The sequence below is a fragment of the Ipomoea nil genome, unplaced genomic scaffold (genome assembly GCF_001879475.1).
Source record: "Ipomoea nil cultivar Tokyo-kokei standard unplaced genomic scaffold, Asagao_1.1 scaffold3316, whole genome shotgun sequence".
NCBI lineage: Eukaryota > Viridiplantae > Streptophyta > Magnoliopsida > Solanales > Convolvulaceae > Ipomoea > Ipomoea nil.
The window spans coordinates 538,033-552,155 of NW_017619744.1; the positions used below are offsets into that span (position 1 = coordinate 538,033).

Below are 14,123 nucleotides of genomic sequence, written 5' to 3' on the forward strand. Positions count from 1 at the left end.
CTTAGTGGGTTTGTGGGTGTTGAATTGTCGATAATGACACATGATCGAGCTTTAACCGTCATAATGTAAAAGTTTCACTCAATGTGGTCGGTTACATGTTCCGATTCTCCTATTTCATGAGCGGTTGAGTCCCTGTGATTTACTCTTCTAATATTCATGCGGGCCGAGATATGAAGGCCTAGGGGTCGATTGAATTTCCTGTTTTGTGGGTAAGATTAATTGTAGAGAGGCTAGAATTTTGTTTATTGCGCACACAAGAGCCCTTCATTTGAGAGGTTACCCTTATTATATACAACCACTAATAAAGTTCTTCCTTGCTTTTATATCTTGTGACAAATTCCACCTTTGTGATTTGTTGAGGCGCTTGATGCCCTTGTTATTTACCCGAGTAGAAGGGATCGTAGTAACTACAAACATTAAAGAGTGCACTTTAAGGATGGCAAGTGGCAACTAAGATGCAGTTGCTTGACCCCATTGTTATTTTGCCCGAGTAGAAGTTTGAAGTGGTCAATGGTCGAAGACGTGTGAAGTAATTTTAGTTATTTATATTTTACAACTTATTAAGAATATATTTTGTTGTTTTCAAGTTATCTTGCTTAGTTTTAAACAATGTAGCAAAATATGTTAGTCGTCCCCTAAGCGTCAAGGGGACGCCTAGCGCCTAGGCACACCTAGGATGCCTAGGCGCCCGATTTTTTAATTTTAATTTTTTTAAAAAAATTAAACTAAAAATTATAAAAATTCATTAATAAAACATAAGGTTCCTCTAGTTTTTTCTTACAAACTATTTATATAAGTGATTGTAAAATTGTTCAAAATATTATTGAAACCATCTAAATATATAAAAATATTAAAGTTAAGAACAAAAGAAGCATTTTTTTTTTGAAATTGGTGGGGCAAACCGCCTACGAAATTTTAGAAAAAATATGCGATTTGAAATTTTATTTTATTTTATTTTTTATCTAAAATGGATAACCGATTCGAAAGTTATGCCTTGACAAAGTTTCTACACTTTACAACAAAAAAAAAAAAAAAAAAAACAAAAAAAAAAACGCCGATTCAGTCGGCTAGGTGGTCTAGCCGGCCGCCTAACCGCCCGGGCGCGGAGGAGGCCGACCTGACCTTCCTTGCCGCGACTGGGCGGCGCCTAGCACCTAGGCGCGATTTTTGCAACACTGATTTTGCATATAATTAGGTTTGTTGCATGATGAAAATACTTAATGATAGGATTTAGGTTTTTTTTGTTAATAAACGAACTGCCTATAGTAAAGTTATATATGGGGACCATTGATCCTCCCAAATGCTCTGTCGGGCCGGGGTGTGGAGGGCCCTTAGGGTTGGGGTTCAACCTTTTAATATATGGGGACCATTGGTCCAAATAGTCTTTTATCAAATCATTCACAATCTGATATGCAGTTTTGAAATATTTACTTTTATGAAAAATTTGATAATCTGGTATTAATTAATATGCGTCAGGATATATACCAGATGATAGTTTGATAAATTTAAAAATATTAATTTAAAAATACATATTGGCATTAGACTATTTACACAATGGGCATATGGTAACTGTAACAAAAGTGGAGTGCTACGTTCCACACATTGTTTACACCACGTCCTATTTTAAATGGTGATGTAAAGTGTAACGTAAAAATAGTTTATAAATTAATTGACTTTATTCTTTTGATTAATGAGAGAAATTTGTAATCATTACTCAATAGTGTATACTAGTTAAACCTTACTCCTAAAATAAGTAAATTGTATTAAGATGACCCTTGTATCACGAGCTTAACTAAGAATGTGCTTATAAGAATTAATTGATTTTACTATCCATCAATTTGATGAAATTACATCATTATTATTTAAAATATAATTTCATATGAAAGTTTTGGTCAATTAGTTTAATTCAAGCTAGCTTGTAGCGTAGAATGCGACCGAAGTATATATTCACTATTCATTCCTCTCATCGACGACTTATATTCTACTCAAGTCTTCGCCCATAATTCTCTTGCAACTTTTTGATATTAATACGGCTGCGTGGTTGAGTTGGCTCTATAAATATTATTGAAACTATCTAAATATATAAAAAATTGAAATAACGAGTAAAAGAAGCATTTTTTTTTTTAGAAATTAGTGGGGCAAACCGCTTACAAAATTTGAGAAAAAATACGCGATTTGAAAATTTTCTTTTATCCAAAACGGATAATCGAGTCGAAAGTGATGCCTTGACAAAGTTTCTACACTTTACAAAAAAAAAAAAAAAAAAAAAAAACACCGATTCAGCCAATCGCCTAATCGCCTGGCCGCGGAGGAGGCCGATTCCAGCCTTCCTCGCCGCGGCTGGGCGGCCCCTAACACCTAAGCGCGATTTTTGCAATACTGATTTTGCATATAATTAGGGTTTGTTACATGATGAGAATACTTAATGATAGGATATATATATATATATATATATATATATATATATATATATATATATATATATATATATATTAATTAATAAACGAACTGCCTATAGTAAAGTGATATATGGGGACCATTGGACCAAGAGTCTCTTATCAAATCATTCACAATCTGATATGCATATTGAAAAATTTGATAATCTAGCATTGATATGCATCAGGATATATGCCCGATGATTCTTTGATAAATTCAATTACATTAATTTAAAAATACATATTGGCATTAGACTATTTACGCAATGGGCATATGGTAACTGTAACAAAAGTGGAGTGCTACGTTGCACACATTGTTTACACCAAGTCTTACTTTAAATGGTGATGATGTAAATTGTAACGTAAAAATAATTTATAAATTAATAATTGACTTTATTCTTTTGATTAACAAAAGAAATTTGTAATCATTACTCGATAATGTGTACTAGTTAACCTTACTCTTAAGATAAGTAAATTGTATTAAAATGACCCTTGTATCACGAGCTTAACTAAAAATATGTTGATAAGAATTAATTAATTAATTGACTTTACTATCCTATCAATTTGATGAAATTACATCATTATTTAAAATATAATTTGATATGAAAGTTTTTGTCAATTAGTTTACATCAAGCTAGCTTGCATCGTAGAATGTGAGTTATGTGACAGAAGTATTCACTATTCATTCCTCTCATCGACGACTTATATTCTACTAAAGTCTTCGCCCATAATTCTCTTGCAATTGGTTCATGCAACTTGTTGATATTAATACGGCTGCGTGGCTGAGTTGGCTCTTTAAAGTAAGAGTTCTATGCATATTTTCACTTTTTTTTTTAATGCTACTGACTCTATTATAATGTAGTATCTGTTCATAACTACTTTCTCAACTTACTGAAACACAAAGGGCCAATAACGCCTCCATTAAGTCTCGAACTCACAACCTCTCATATGGAGTCCAACCCGAGTCCATGATAGGTTATTTTTATTATGGAGGTCCTTAGAAAATTGTTCCCATAAAAAAAATTTGAGAATGAGAGTAGAAATTGAGAGTAGGATTTGAGAGTTGACATAGTATTTTCCACAAAGTAATGTAACAAAATACTGGAGTACTACCTTAATTTTCAAAAGTTGAATCCTAGTAACTTGTATATCTGTCTAGTATCTAGTATACTAATTAATAAGAACTAATAAAGTTATACCTATAATGGGAACTAAAAAATAGCTGTCCAATTATTTGATGAAAATGAATGATTCAGATTATTTTGATTTTCTTATTTTTCTAATTTACCACCTATTATATCATTTACTTTTTCTAAATAACTCTGCACTCAATCAATTGAAACTTTAGTAACAGAATGTTTTTTTAACTATTTATTATTCTTAACTTACTCATTGATTTTTATAAAGATGGTCTTAGGTTCGAACCCCATCACAATTAAACTTGGCATAATTGTTTAACATATACTATAAATATGTTATAATGTATTTAGGGGAAATCGCACTTTTGGTCCCTCAATTAGTGCCCAAAATGCAATGTGATCCTCACTTCCAAATTTGGACAGAATTGGTCCCTCAATTATTCCCCCGTTAGTCAATTTAGTCCTTCTATGAATGGTGTTAAACGGATTAACTCACAGAAGGACTAAATTGACTAACGGTGGAATAATTGAGGGGCCAATTTTGTCCAAATTAGAAAGTGAGGATCACATTGCATATGGGGTACTAATTGGGGGACCAAAAGTGCGATTTCCCCTAAAATTTAACTATGAACTTTGAACAATTAATTAGGCAAACTATATACATAGTATTCAAAGTTGAACATCAAAGATTACAAATAAAAAATTTTGTAAATCATTTTTCTTGAATTTTTTAAAAACAAATCAATGTTAAGTTTTTTTTTTTCAATTAATCTTCTTTTGATTATTTAAAACAAGACTCAATCTTTTAATTATGTTTTTACATTATTGGAAATAATTTAGGTTATTGTGGTATTAATAATTTTTGTATGTATTTCTATAATGGTACAATTATAAATAACTTTACAAATATTGTATTATTATTTTTTTAGCTGGTAAAATTCTTGTTGGACACGACACAAAAATAACAGGTTAGTGTTTCGCCTTAATGTATCCCGGGTTGTTAACGGGTTGACTCGTTAAGGGCCCGTTATGTTTCGTGTCTTAACAGGTCAACCCGTTAAACATATTAAGAACCCATTTAACCCGTTAATATTATAATGATAACCCGTTTACACGAACCCATTTACACAAACCTGTTCATAACGCGCTAAGAACTATTGTCATAAATGAGATTACAAAAGATATCATGAACATGACTAATGATGAATTTACTTCATTAGGCCAAGATCCTACACCAATTATTGATGTTCAACAATCTGAAGTTTGAATTTTTATTGTGTTCAATTTTTTTCTAAAAACTTGCATGGACTTCTTTAATTTTTGTTATTAAATTGTTCGACAATTTGCCTAAAAGTGTGTGTGTGCACGAGCGCGCGCGTACATTATTAGTACAAAATAAATTATACTTTCCTTAATAATTAATTATTAATATTATTGCCTAATAATTATATATTCTCACCTTTTTCGATGTAATTATTATGGTAATCTATATACATATATATTTTTTTATACTAAATGTATAATATTATACACAGAAAATAAATTATACTTAACTTAATACTAATTAATTGTTAATATAATTTCCTAATTTCATTAATGGTAATTGTCCTGATAAATTTTTATTTTTATTTTTTCTTTCGTGTAATTATTATGATAATTTTATGGTAATGTATTTAAATATTGGAAGAGAACAAATATTATATTAATATTGTAACACCCCACTTTTCTTAAACTTAATTTAACAAACTAAAACTATTAAAGATAAACTAAAGCAGCGGATTAAAACAACTAAATAAACATAAAGAGATGTCACCGCCACAATCACGGCCCACGGTGACTGCACAGGTTACAAAAGGGATCTAAAAAGAGTCAAACTCAAAAGTACTACATCCAAACTTGGGGAAACAAGCCCCGGTGTTCAACACCAACAAAAGAAGGTAGTCAACTACAAATCCAAAATAACATAAGAGTTTAGACTACAAAGCTATCTAAGCTAAACTAGTTTAACTCATGCTCTCTTTCTTACGAACTGGATGGGCCCACCTGAAAGGGGTTAACATACAACAAGTAGAAAACAAATCCGTTAGCACGAAGCTAAGTATAACGCCACTCAACCTTGTAAAGTAATACAGTATATACTTTTGGAAAACAACAGTTTCTCATTCTTAGATTAACAACTTAATCACTCAAATCATACTTTGGCAATAACATCTAGATGTTTGCAACCTAATAACGAATATGCATGCTTATACAACGAACATCACATCACAGTCTCAAAACTTGTAAACAAATCTAAAGCTTTCTCAAGTACTAAACAATCTCACGCTTCCTCATATAACGCAAAAACTAGCTCATGTTATCATACAACTCATAAGCAATCTCATGCTATCAAATAACTCATAAAGCAAACTCATGCTATTAAATACTAATCATGCAGTCTCGTGCAAGACATATAGCTCATAAGCAATCTCATGCTACTAATCATGCAATCTCGTGCAAGACATATAACTCATAAGCAATCTAATGCGACTAATCATGCAATCTCGTGCAAGACATATAACTATGATTTCAAATAATCCAACAACAATCTTGCTACTAAGTTCTCGGAGAAAGAAGGATATAAGGGAGGCTGAAATGAATGGAAACTTACTATGATTTCTCTTTGGTCTAGAAGAGCTATCGTTTCGGCAGACAAAGTTGGGAATCAGGAGAAAACATGAGATTACTACTCCTTTTATATGGGTTCAAAATCCTAAGAGGATCTCCCATGATTGGTGGATGGCAAAAGAGTAAAATAGAATGGCTAAAAGATGACTCAAGAAAAGGTTTTGGATAGCTTGTGGTCCACCATGCTCCATGAACCCAAGGCTAGAATTGTTATTTAAAATAGTTTGGGGTTGAAAAAGGAATTTTCCCAAAATGATTTCTAGATAAACATTTGATTTAGGCTTCTCAGAATTCTCCCGGTTTCAGTCAGATAGGTTTCTCAGTTCAAAACTTGGTACGCAATGTACCCGAAAATTTAGGATTTTAGATTTAAAATAAGTCCCGGTGTTGAATTTATTTAAAAGTGGCTCAAAATAATTTATTCAAACACCAATTTAATCACAAAAATTTTTATGGAGTGAAAATTTGGTATTTTGGAATTTCTTCAAACCGGATTTATAAAATTAAATTTTGGGTTGTCACAAATATAATTAATGAAATTATTATGGTAATTGCCACAATAATTGGTAATTATAATTAATATAATTAATGAAATTTGTTTTCAAAAAAATGAAATTGAGAGTCTCTGTGAAAATATTTGTGGCAATTTCATTAAATTATAATTAATAAAATATGAAATATAATTAAGGGTTGGAGATGTTCTTGGTGTTTAGTATAGAAATTTGGTGTTTTGGTGTAAATGGTTGGAAATGCTCTAACAATGCCCAGTATTCCGGTAGGTGGGATTTCTGACAAGTACTGATATGCATCTTGAAACAACTTTGTGTAGTCTTCATTGCCAAGTCGAGGTGTGTTTGCTTTACAGAACTACTTGCCTCCCAAACCAATGACTTTAGCCTCTTGTGTCGGCAGGAGACAAAAGCTTTCTTCGGTAGACGAAGGCTTATTTATTTATTTTTAACCAAATTTTTTTTTGGTAATTTTATTTATTTATTTTAACAAATATCTGTAACTTTATTTATTTACTTAATTTTATTAAAATATTTTTTTAAATAACCTGATATCCGCTACTTTAACAATAAATAGGTAAACAAGTCACTTTTGGTTCAATTCATAAACAGGTCACAAATACATAAAATATTAATCGTATTTTTACATTGCGTCACTAATTTAAATATTTCGACATTGTAGTAGTTGTCACTAGTACCGCTACTTTGTCCTATATCGGTAATATGATGGTAACGGCTACCAACATCACCATCCTGTATACCACTACTCTTAGGGCTGTTAGCGAACAGAGCTTTCGGTAAACTACTCATGTTTGTGTTCAGTAAGCGTTCATTTATGTTCGTTTATTAAGGTAAACGAACATTAACAAACAAAATTTAGAGCTCGGTAAATAAAGGAACAGAGTTTGAACAGTTGTAAGCTCGTTTGCTAAGAGATCGTGAACAAGCTCGTTTGTGTTCGTTTAATAATGTTCACGAACAAGCTTGTTTAGTGTTCGTTTGATATTTGTTTGTATTCTCTTTCGCAAACATTAATGAACATGTTCGTGAATATGCTTGTTAACAAACATGTTCGTTAATGTTAACGAACGTGTTCATTAATGTTAACGAACACGTTAGTGAACGTGTTCGCGAACGCTAGCAAATAGTAATGAACGCTTAACAAACGAACACGAACAGGATTTTCAAAAACCTTAACAAATGAATACGAATACGAATACGAACACTCCAAAAACCTTAATAAACGAACACGAACAACCTCCGTTCGTTTATGTTTGGTTCGTAACAGCCCTAACGTCTATTATGAGGAAAAAGTATTTACTATTTATTTATAGAATAAGGGTCAAATAGGCCATCGAATTGCACACGATAATGCAATTAGGCCACTGAACCTAAAAAATCAACAATTGGGTCCCTAAACTAACCAATTTTAAACAATTTTTCCAATTCGTAGGTTTCCAACAATTCAATAGGTCATCCTCCCAAATTAATTATTTTTTAAAAAAGAAAGAAAAATGGGGTTTTCAACAAATGTTTGGGGTGCTGATGGTTAACAATGATCTATGATAATACCGAGTTGTTGAGCTTATAATATATTTGGATAATCAAATAACGCCTCAAATATTAATAACTAACTCTTCTCTGTAAGAGTTCAATATGCTCACAATCTGGACCTTATATAATTAGACAAAGTTTGAATCAAATGTTGAGTGATCAAACCAACACGCACTAGAGAACTAGAGATCAAGGAGTAGTGGAGCAAGTGCAACTCAAATCATTTGTTTCAATATATTTTTGACAACTTATACTTATTTTGACCCGAGAAACGTGTTATTTTAAAAGTTATGAGAGAGTGCTTTGTCATCTTTTGAGGTCCTGCTCGTCATGAATATGAAACGTACACAAGTTCTAGAAACTGACTGAATCTAGATATCTGCTAAAATTGTAATTACACACTCAAAAAAAAAAAAAAAAGACAAAATATAATTAACACTAAAAACAATAATTACTTAATTGATATTAAGCCTAAAATTGAAGGACCAAATCAATAATTTACTCAAATATAAATAAACCCTTTCTGAATTGTCTTTTTCTGTTTTTCTGTTTTTTCAGAATCAGAAGATAAACCCTGTAAGAAGTAAAAGAAGCATAGTTGAACGGGCAACATGCTTCTTCTCCCAAACCAATAAGCGTTTCACAATTCCATGGCCGCCGTTATACTCCGTCCCGCCGCGACAGTCTCCCATACCCTGAGCAGCACGCCGTCGATTATGCCGATTTTCTTCCGCTCTCCGTCCGCTCCGGCGACGTTGGGCTTACTAGAGTCGTCCACGCCATGGTTCTCAAGCTTGAAGAGGACACAGTTGTCCAATGCTCTTATTTCCGCATATCTGAAACTGGGTCTTGTTTGATTCTCTTTCCTCCCCGGATATAAAATCATACACGGCGGGTTTTGCAAAAATCAACCGTGAAATTGAAGCCGTGGAGCTCTTCTTTGAGATGAGAGGCTCAGGTATTGAACCCAATGAGTATAGCCGTGGGCTTTGTCGTTTTGTTGACTGCTTGCATTCGCTCACAGAATTTAGAATTGGGGTTTCAAGTTCACGCTTTGATCATCAAATTGGGCTATTTGGATTGCACTTATGGGACTGTATAGTAAATGTGGCAGTTTAGATTTTGTTATTGAATTGTTCCACAATTTGCCTAAACGTGATATTGCTTCGTGGAATACTATGATTTCTGGTATGGTTAAGGAGTCCATGTTTGCTAGAGCTTTTGAATTGTTTAATGATATGCAGTGATTGTTTAAGAGTTGGGTATGTTGTATGGCCTTCTTTAAAGCTTGAGATGCTATATGACCTCATTTGGAAGTAGCACAAGATAGCTGAATTAACTAAATAATAATTTTCATATATTATTGAATTAAAATATATGGATAAAAAAGACTGAATTAGTCTTAATTCTAATCTAATCTAAAATCTAAACATAAAAAAATCTAATCTAAGCCAACACACTAACAAGTAGCTTCAATGGCAAGCCTTCTGGTTTTGGATTTGCAGGTTGTGGTTGGGAAAAGGGCTTCAGAAACATGGAGAGTGCACTTCTCCTTCCCCACACAAGCCGATTGAATCACTGGTATGGTGTCTGTGGCATCACAATGGCTTGTTTCAAAAGAGCCGAAGCTGCCTATTGGTTCACCAAAGCTACCAAAGTTGATCTTTGAGATCTTTCTGCCTCCTCCTTGGCAAGACAATTCCATTGTGTTTCCTTCTCGTACATTGGCATATATGCTTCCTACTGTCACGGTTTGCACCCTAACTTCTTGAGGACGACCGCCCATCTCTTCGAACAAAACCAATTGGTTGTTCCCTGTCTTACGTAGGAAGGAACGTGGAACATGGTACCATCTTTGTGAAGGTTTTCCACACCCGGTTACACATTTTGATCCACCGTAATTTCCACGATAGTCACATTGAGGGCAGCCATCGGTTTTGGCAAGGAAGGATGGCCAGTATCTACCAATGTTATGTCCATTCACCCAAGCAACTCCCTTCCCCATTCCTGTCAAATCCAACACCACAGAGTCTTCACCAGCTGGGGTCTTAAAGAATGTCTGCAAGATAAAAAAGAAGAGCACAAAAGTTACATACGAAGTTTGTGTGTTAAAAGTGGGGAGAGTATGTAATGTAATTAAGTTACCTTATACCAAATGAACATTCTGTCTGTTTGGAAGTCAGATTCGTGCCATGTTAACTTATTGTGGTCATCAAGTTCAAAAAGTCCTTTCTTAATTCCATGTAGTCCGACCATATATGTCCATGTGTTCTTTGATAAATCCATCCCTTCACCATTTGGTTCAACTAGCTTAACTGGTCCAATAACTCCTTGTCCTACCTTTTCAAAATATTGTCCATAATTCTACCAAGAAAACACAATGAAGAATTAGGGAAAAAGAATAAAAATAAAGATTATTTAAAAAATTGATGGTTGTAATGAAAAAACTCTTACGGGTAGTCCGACAGTCTCGCTAAGTAAAGAAATTGTATTGATATCTTTTCGGAGTTTTACATTCCTTTCAAATGAAAATGTAAATTTTCCATCATCTTGAGCCCACTCAGAACCTATGTGCTTGTTGTTAAAAAAGGCATGGAGGACATGGCTTTTGGTATTAACTTCAAGAGTAAGCTCTTGACCCAAAATTGGATTGTTTTCATTTATCTTGAAACTGAAAAAATTAAAACAATACTAATCAATTAGTGATCAATCCTATAAAAAAAATATAAAAAAATTTGCAAAATATACATACCTTGTCATGTACCACAAGTAATCAGTAGTATCATTTGTTACAACTTTCTGATCGAACAATTGTTTGGCATCAAGAGCATCTATCAATACTGAGCTTTGATTTTTGTGACCATACTTGAGATGCATAATAGTTTCAGGCCTATATGACCATTTCAATGCCCCTTCACTTAGCTTCTTTACCATCACAGTTGTTTGAGCATTAACCTACATACAACAAAAAAAATGTCAATAAAATTATTAGTTACATTCATGAATATTATAGTAAATGTAGATGATGTCTTTAATAAGTTACTCACCCGGGCTGTATTATAAACTTCGGTTTTGCAGTCAGGGAGAATTGTGACAGACCATGCAGGAGTGATGTAATTCTTGCCTTCAAAGGTGATGGATATGTCATCTTTGTCGTTTGCATTTCCTAAGAAGCATACCCTTTTCCCATTGTATTCATACACTGTTGACTGAAAAATATAATATAGAATGAAGTCATTAGATTGATTGAAAATTGAACAAAAATAATTTAAATTGGTATTGGAGAATTATCAATTATAATGAATTATAGCACTTACCGACATCATCCTTCCATAATCTGTGTTGGTTGCATTGCCATACAAAAGTACATCCTCCAATGAATATAAAAGGTTATGGAGTTCCTTGAGATGCCCCCACTTTGGTTGGTTCACATTGCCTAAATCATTTCCACAATTGCATTAGTATCAATAGATCAGAATAAGATCAGATTAAAGTTTGGTAATTAGAACTTTACCATATTCATCGAGGGGAGCATTGTAGTCATATGTTGTAGCAATGTATGGTCCACCCGATGTCCTTCCGAAATTTGTTCCACCATGGTACTAAAAAAATGAGAAAGTAGGTTAATTTGGGGAAGCGGAGAAGTAATAATAGACAAATTTTTATGCCTAACAATACATATTACACGATACCATGTAATAGTTTTGTAGAGATCCACCATATTGAAAAAAACGAGCAACAGCAAATGCAAGATCTTCGGCAGGTCTGTGAGGGTCTCCATCACCCCAGTTCTTAAACCTTACATATTTTTCAATCAAAATTATAAGTGTAATTAAATTTTCAATTAATTACATAAATAAACAAAATAAAATTAAAGCATACTAACCAACCACTCCAGTTTTCAGTCCAAAATTTAGGGTTATTGTTCTTAGGCCAGAATTGATCACAATAAAATCCATTGCAGGTATTAATCTGCATTTTTTACCAAGGAAATTAAACTAAATATATATAATTATATTACCAAAAAAATATAAAAATAATTTTAAAAAATAAAAAATTACCATAGTTTTGGGAGCATCATCCTCTTGACACATGATCCAAGGCACTCCAATATTCAGAGAAAGAGCAAAATCCGCACACCAATTTATATACTTCTTTCCTTCTTCTCCGTAGTGCGATATAATATTCCCATACTCATTTTCAATCTATTTTTTTTAAAAAAAAATTATAATAATAAATATTTAAGTTTGAGGTGAATTTTTTTTTTTAAAAGAATAAAAATTCAAAAAAAAAAATCAGAAAATTGCAACATTACCTGGGCAAGGATAATATTTCCCCCTTGACTAGCAAAAAGTTTCTCTCCTTTTACCATGTCTACAATTTTCTTTGTGAAGATTCCCATCTCCCTCTGAGCAAAAAAATCAATTTTTAAAAATTTGAAATGCAATAATAATAATAATAATAATAATAATAATAATAATAATAATAATAACAACAACAACAACAACCACAATAATAATAATACCATGAATACTGCATTGTTGGTTTTGAAAGTTGTGTTTGGCATGTTGTATAACCACACAGGAAATCCTCTGAAATTTAATACATTACAGGACTTTAAAACCTCCTAAAGATTTATAATGTTTATGAAAAAAATATCAAGATTGACATTTACCCAAAATTCCATTCTGCACAAACGTATGGACCTATTCTTAGCATAGTATAAAGCCCTTCATTTTTTACTGCCTTGAGAAACTGTATCAAATCTTTATTTCCCGAAAAATCATACTGTAATATTAAGTAAAAATTAAAAATAAATTATATATAAACATGTATTTCCAAATTAATTAATAAAAAAATATTAAAATATTCCAATTTCAACCTCTCGGTAATTAGGTTCATGAGCATTCCAAAAAACATAAGTTTCTATAGTGTTGAGGCCACCATCTTTTGCCTTTTTGATCAAAGAGGGCCACATCTATATAAATAAACAAATTTAAGATATTAACAATACAAAAAAAAATATTTAAAAAAATTATTTTAATAGAATATATAACAAAATTGAGAAATACTTGAGCTGTGCTACGAGGATAGTGAATGGAACCAGAAATGATGAGCTTTCTCTGACCATTAATTTTTAAGGCGCGATTATCATATGTAACTTGTAAAGCATCATAAAAAGGTAAATTGTAAGATAATATAGTGAGAGCAAGTGCCTTGAAACTAGTGAGTAAAGATGCCATTTTACCAAAGAAGAATAAGAATAAGAAAAGATTGGAATAAATTTGTTGTTTTAGTATTCCCCTATTTATAAGAAGGAATTGAAGTATGTAGATAACTATCATAATCTAAATAATAGCTATTTTTACTAAGTAAAAATGTATTATCTTTAAATTACCTTTTAAAAAAATTCAAAAGCCTAAATTATCCTTATGTCAAATTTGAATAAGATTTTTATCACATAATTTATTCATTTATTTTTAAATCATTGAAAGACATCAAAAGTAATAAAGGCTTATAAAATATTAAGTATGAAATTAATTAATAAATAATTTTTCTTATTTTGTTCCTTTTCTAAGAGTTAAAAAATTATTATTTTTTCACTTTTTTTAAAAATCGATTTTTGTGAGAGATAACGGTGTCTCATAAATAAATTATACTGTGTAGACAATATTGTTCCAGATGATATAAAATGAAAGAGGGCTAGCATAGAAATAAAAATTTAAAAATGGAAGATAAGATGTATAGTTAATCAAGGAGGATTAATAAACGCATAACAAAGGGCAAAATAGAACAGCTCATTTGACAAGTGCATCCAT

The 14,123-nt window shown here is 32.0% G+C and overlaps 1 protein-coding gene across 1 annotated transcript; it reads right to left on the reverse strand.

Moving 5' to 3' along the window:
* Positions 1-9,748: 9,748 nt before the first annotated feature.
* LOC109169612 (beta-galactosidase 15-like) lies at positions 9,749-13,547 on the reverse strand. The gene is made up of 15 exons (XM_019318491.1): positions 13,377-13,547; positions 13,187-13,282; positions 12,980-13,092; positions 12,830-12,896; positions 12,620-12,712; positions 12,366-12,509; positions 12,191-12,276; positions 11,997-12,102; positions 11,819-11,906; positions 11,622-11,740; positions 11,352-11,513; positions 11,057-11,259; positions 10,759-10,975; positions 10,450-10,668; positions 9,749-10,363 (listed from the first exon to the last, which is right to left on the reverse strand). The coding sequence occupies exons 1-15, from the start codon at positions 13,545-13,547 to the stop codon at positions 9,764-9,766; spliced, it is 2,484 nt and encodes an 827-aa protein (XP_019174036.1). The 3' UTR covers positions 9,749-9,763.
* Positions 13,548-14,123: the final 576 nt, after the last annotated feature.

Coding starts and splice junctions, on each gene's coding strand:
- LOC109169612 (XM_019318491.1), bottom strand. CDS start 13,547: ATGGCATCTTTACTCACTAGTTTCAAGGCACTTGCTCTCACTATATTA. Junction 12,103..12,190: donor ACTGAAAACTGGAGTGGTTG/GTTAGTATGCTT, acceptor AAAATATGTAAG/GTTTAAGAACTGGGGTGATG. Junction 11,741..11,818: donor TGCTCCCCTCGATGAATATG/GTAAAGTTCTAA, acceptor GAAATGATTTAG/GCAATGTGAACCAACCAAAG.